General features: G+C 43.7%; 1 protein-coding gene across 1 annotated transcript in view; it reads right to left on the reverse strand.

Moving 5' to 3' along the window:
- Positions 1-5930, reverse strand: part of Cog6 (component of oligomeric golgi complex 6) — a 43155-nt gene that overhangs the window by 29912 nt on the left and 7313 nt on the right. Inside the window, exons 6-8 of the mRNA XM_005343962.2 lie at positions 4527-4609; positions 4105-4175; positions 2177-2270 (exon numbers count right to left, since the gene is read on the reverse strand). Coding sequence (XP_005344019.1) covers positions 2177-2270; positions 4105-4175; positions 4527-4609 — 248 coding nt within the window. The remainder of the gene's footprint in view (positions 1-2176; positions 2271-4104; positions 4176-4526; positions 4610-5930) is intronic.

Raw genomic sequence — 5930 nt, forward strand, 5'->3', positions numbered from 1 at the left:
GCTATCCCTCGCTATCCCTGCTATCCCTGCTATCCCTCGCTATCCCTCGCTATCCCTGCTATCCCTCGCTATCCCTGCTATCCCTCGCTATCCTCGCTATCCCTCGCTATCCCTCCCCTGCGCTCGCCCTCTCAGTCTCTGCTCCTTTCACTGGGCCTCCGAGCTTCCCTCTGCTGTCCTGATGGCTCCACAGAGCCCTGCTTAGGCCGTAGCAGATGCCTGCCTCCCCTCTGTGGAAATGTCTAATGGAATGAGGCTCTCCACAGCCTCGAACAGCAGGCTCTGTTATATCCTCATTCTACCTAGGAAACTAACGCTCACTGAGGCTCAAGGGTATGTTCAAGATACCTGACTCAAGAATCCACTCTAAAAGCCCAGTACTTGGTGTTCTAGAGGACCTGCCAAACAGCCATGAGGATAAGGCTTAGGTCTCCAGCACTCATGTAAAAAGCCAGGCATGACGATGCACACCTGCCATCACGGCTCTGAGGAAGCAGAGGACCCCCAGCTCACTGGCCAGCTGGTCGTGCTGAATGTGTGAGGGACCCGGGCTCACAAACCAACATTAATAATAGCAATAATGACAATAAAGTGAGCGACAAAACACCCAATACTGACCTCTAAGACATAAAACAGTCTAGGTGCCCACAACAGATAAATGTATTAAAAATTTGGTACGTATATACCACAGAGTGTTAATAACCACGAAGAACTATGCACCTTTCCCTTTGCAGCAAAATGGGTGGAACTGAAGATGTCACTGTAAGCAAAATAAGCCAGACAGATAGCCAAATTTAGCAAACTGTGAAAATAGTTCTCCCCCTCTGAAAACACTTGCTCTGAAGCAAGGTCTACGAGGAACTGAATGCGGGTAGTGGAAGGCCAGCTTGATATTACCAGTGAACACTGTGTGCTTGTGCGGAAATCATCAGTGTCCAAAATAGATTAACTTCTGAACAAGGACAAATCTTTAACCAAAGCAAACCTTGCTTAAAACCACACACACATCTGAAAACTTCAGGTCTCTGACAGTCATTGCCAATAGCATCAGGTCGATGGGACTGGAAAGCCGCTGATCAATAGTCAGCACCAGTTTGCCATAGATACACACTAACACATAGCCAGTTCACACCTTTCCAACCAATTCACATCTTCACACCCACTACTTTCTCAAAGAAGAATATTCTGGCCCCTCCCAGAAAACACCTTTTTAACCTGAGACTCACTGTATACCATTTCCCTTAGGAAAGGCACCCTGAGGTCATCCTCCTCTCCTATCACGGGACACTTGGGCCACAAAGCACCTGGAACACGGCATTCAGACTAGACTACCAAAGACACATCCTATTATAATCCGTTTGTTTATATGACATTCCGAAGTTATAGGAACCTGGGAGAAGCGGTCAATTGATGTTTTCATCACTAGCACTCAGAACAGGACCTACTCTATAACATGTACTTGTAAGAGAGCAAAGAGAGCAATGCTGTCATTTTACACAGCCGGCACAGCATTCGTGTTCTGTGACGTAACCATGAGAAATACTTCAAACACTGATGAAAGGGGACCCTCCCAGGGTCTCTAGGACAGGTGACTGTGAGCAAGTCGTCTCTCACAGCATCAACACCTGCTGTCCTTACAGCTGGCTTTCATCTGCTCCAGAGGTTTAAAATGCACTGACTCTTGTTCTGAGTAACATCAAGATACAGAATTTAAAAATCAACAAATGAAAAGGCATAGGGTTCCTACCCAAAGCATTGATATGAAGATCTTAGATGGCATACTTACAAGATCAAAGCCCTGGACCTTTATTTAAAAATGCCCATTGATGGACCAGACTGTGTCTACTCTTTTTTCATCTCAGAGTAACTATATTATACAATCTATATAGCTGCATTCTCCCAGGGCTGTGCTGCTATGGAGTTTCAGTGATGTACAATTCCAAGGGAGTTAATGAAATGGCAAACTGGCTAAGCCACCTGTCTGCCACATATAACTAAGAGAGAGTCATACCGCAGGACTCCATGGTCTTCCCTTAACTACATGCAGCATTCACACAACCTGATGCTCTAATAGCACACACGGAAAAGAAGTGAAGTATCACTGAGCATCACAGAGACGTGAATCTGGTACTCCTACAATCAAGACAATAATCAAAGACAAATCAGTAAGTCTTACTTGTATAAGACAGGTCTGTCCTGCAGGGCTTCCATGGCCTGAGTTAACACGGCAGACACATCACAGGACTCTTGGGTCAGTGCTCTGCATTCACCTGGAATATAGTCAGCGTTATAACTTCTGCTATCTGTTCATGCTTCAGCTCTTTTCTTCAGAAGCAATCACTATTTTATTTTATGCCTCAGTTTTAACTATAAAGTGCTTGCAAATCCCTACTATGTTCAAAGAACTGAGGACGTAGAAATTCCCAGTCTTTCAGACTCACAGTTGTGGTTCATTTCCTAGCTCACGGTGACTGAGAAATACTGAGGCTCCTTAACTTGGCGTAACCATTCCTGGGAGCCGAGGCTGCACAGCTGGTCAACACCAACTTAAACATTAAGGGAGCACAAGGAAAACTGAGGCAATGCCTTTGAGGAAGTCGAGTCCAGCCGCAATGACAAAACAAACATGTGGAAAGTTATATAACGAAACAGCAGCTTGTCAAATACATGACAGTTAGCCACTGCATCACAGCAGGTGTGGACTGCTCCAGGGGGCACAGAGACAATCCAGCAGTCGCGAAGACTGGGACAAGACTTGGATACAGACAAAGGTAACACTCCAGATGGCAGCAAACCATATAAACAAGAGGTAGAAAAACAAGGCATCCAGACCTTAAAGCAACAGAGCAAAGGACTAGTACCGTGTAATGCAGGCACAGCCAGCTAGCTGGATTAACTCCAGCCCTTGCCCCAATCCGCTAGTAATACCTAACACACTGCACATTCACACTCCACTACTGCTCAACCTAACTGTCTTCTCCGATTTAACACGCTGTTGTGCAAACACTAAAACATTTTAAAAGCACAATATTTTAGTCAATCTTGCAGACTTCCATGCCCTGAGTTAACACTGGAGACACACCACAGGACTCTTGTGTCTAGGCAAAATAACCTCTGAAGCTACCCACATTCAAGTTCCCAGAAGCTGTAAATGTTACCACCTTATGTGGCAAGAGAAACGTTGATGATGGGTTGAAAATGAAAAATGTTGATATTGGGAAATATTTTCAAACTGCCAAAGTAAGTTCAAGGTAAGCCCATAGCCCTAAAATAGAAGAGGATGCCATTAATAAGTCAGAAATAAGAAATGGGCAGATGAAAATGGGAGTGAACTGGCCAATACATGGGCTTTAAAGATGGAAGACAAGGATAAAGTCGAATCACATGACAAACAAGCAGGTGAGAACCTTAGACTTCACTCTCACAAATGCAGGCAACCCATCTAGTCCGACAGATGGACAAGGAAGGAGAGGAGCTACGTGACAGGCCCTTCCAACACTGTAATGTTGACAAGCTGAGACCCATGCCTGACTTCCGCCCGGACGGCCAAAGTGACACACTAATCATTCTACCTCAAAGTCTGCAGTAATTATCCATGGACTGAAAGTTAATTCACCATTTGTAACACTAAAGTTGCATGAGTAGCAAGAGCTGCCCAATCAAATGCTGCCTTCAGTTATTTCTTCTAAGGCAGGAGCATCCTCTTTGCGGCTTTCCTTTAGGGAAGATACACTCTCTTCCTTTACCGCGCTCTTCAGCAAGGCTCCCGATAAAACATAAACACGGTGTGGGAACATGTCAAGTTTGCTCTGCTTTGTGAAAAAATACCCACTAGGGACTGAGAGAGGGCTCAGCGGATAAGATCCACGGTGCTCTTGCAGAGGGCTCAGTTCAGTCTCCAGCACCCACGCTGGCAGGCTCAGAGCCACCTGTGACTGGAGCTCCAGGGGCTCCAACCCTGTTCTGGCCTCCGTGAGCTCCTGCACACACACGCATGCTCTCCACACACATATACAGATACTTTCCAAGAAACCAAATCAAGGCCAATGAAATTTTAAGAATTAAGTACTAGTATGCAAAAAAAAAAAAAACCAAACCACTTACTTTGAGCCCATCGGTAAAGTCTTTCATAAGCCGTTTCTTGAAGCAAGGCCATCTGTTCCATAATTTCCAAACTTAAATAAAAATTAAAGGGTTATTACAATGCAAACTTTAGTCAACAGTTGTGTCTAAGAATCTAATTATTCATGTTTAATTACATGACAATTTGGCCCTTAACATTTTATCATTTTATGGATTTTTTCAATTTTTTTTACAATTAAATAAATGTCAAATTTTAATTCCATCAGTTAATTCCAGCTCTTCTTTCAGTCAAATATATAAGGCTATGAACTTCCACCTTTCCCAAAGGCGATGAAGATTAAATTCCTATTTCAGAGAATATAGTTTCAAAAAGAACCTAGAACGACTCTGAAAGTTAACACATATAAGCAGCAATATGATTGGCTCGCCAAGCAGCTACTCACCCTGCCGTCTGCTGGTTGGTTCGCAATAGAACTTTGACATCATTATGAATCTGTTTCACTTTTCCTAATGCCTTGAAAAAGTCCTTTAAAATTAAAAATGTCATTAAAAAAGGATCTGTGTTTTCAGGAAAACTACACTACTCTGAAATAAAAGATCACTACAAAGATGGGACAAAAGTCTGCCCATCCTAGTGAAGTCTTACACAGGTTTCAGCTGCTTGTTAAGGAAGCATAATAGGTATTTCTTCACATTTAAGACCGACATCAATCCAGTGCCTGACGTGGACCGCATAGCGACTACTGCCGCTTGACAAAATCTCAGCATTTCAACTTTGATGCAATTCTCCAGCACCCTTTTACCTTCATTTTTAATGAGTCTCACTATGTGTTATGGGAGTTCCCTTATGCCTTTTCCTTTGGGAAATTTTGTGCAGGTTCTGAAGGATAAAAATGTATAAAATGGCAGCTTCTTAAAACAAAATAATTTCCCAGCCACCGTGGAAACATATAGCGTGATAACTCTGCCTACTCCCACACAAGCACCACAAAGATGCTGGGAAATTTAGGCAAGTGACATCTGCTTGATAACTAAGGAAGATTTCTGAGCCCTAAGGTCTACTCAGGTTCACAGTAGTATTTCTTCAGCTTCGTCTTTGCTCACTTTAAGCTTTAGGTGTTTGGATAAACTGAGCCATACAAAAACTGCAACATTCTATAATGGAGGGTCTGGTGCTGAGAAAGTCCTTTCCCCATGGTCAGGCATTTCGTGAAAAGTTCCCAGTCTCTCTGAAGCTAGAAGAAAGTCCCTCCTGGCTAAACGGAGTTGTTCTTAACTCTGGCAAGAGGAACTTGTGGCCCTTCGTTAACATATGGCTGGTGCTTATTAATTTGTCAGGGTCAAAGATGGCTTCCTCAATACCCGCTCACAAGCCACACCCAGTTCACAAATGCCCTTTCTCCCCTTTAATCCCACTCCAGCTATAGAATATGGAAAGTGTAACAAACAGTATGCTAGTTACCAGTAATGGAAAACGTGTGAAGATAAGTAAGTCCCTGCCCTCAGCAAGCACACAGCCAAGTTAGAGGACTGTAAGCCTCAGATGGACTGAGACATCTAAGCAGAGCAAGCCTGGCTACTCAGGAGCAGGGCCACCCTGCAATCACTGCTGCGGTCTCTGCTGCATGGGCACCTGTGCTCCCTCACCCAGGAGGTAAGAATAGAAGATGCACACTAAACAGACAGGACTCAGCTGGAAGAATACACCGGAGCTTTAGGAATTAGGAGACAGAAAGTTCTTTCTGGGCAAACTGAATGTCTTTAAGGAAAACAAAAAAGAAAGGAGAGAGGTTTTATGATTCTTTCATTCAGTTTGCAAAGTGTGGCAAATCGTAAAAAAAAAAAAA

Source organism: Microtus ochrogaster, chromosome 1, assembly GCF_000317375.1.
Source record: "Microtus ochrogaster isolate Prairie Vole_2 chromosome 1, MicOch1.0, whole genome shotgun sequence".
NCBI lineage: Eukaryota > Metazoa > Chordata > Mammalia > Rodentia > Cricetidae > Microtus > Microtus ochrogaster.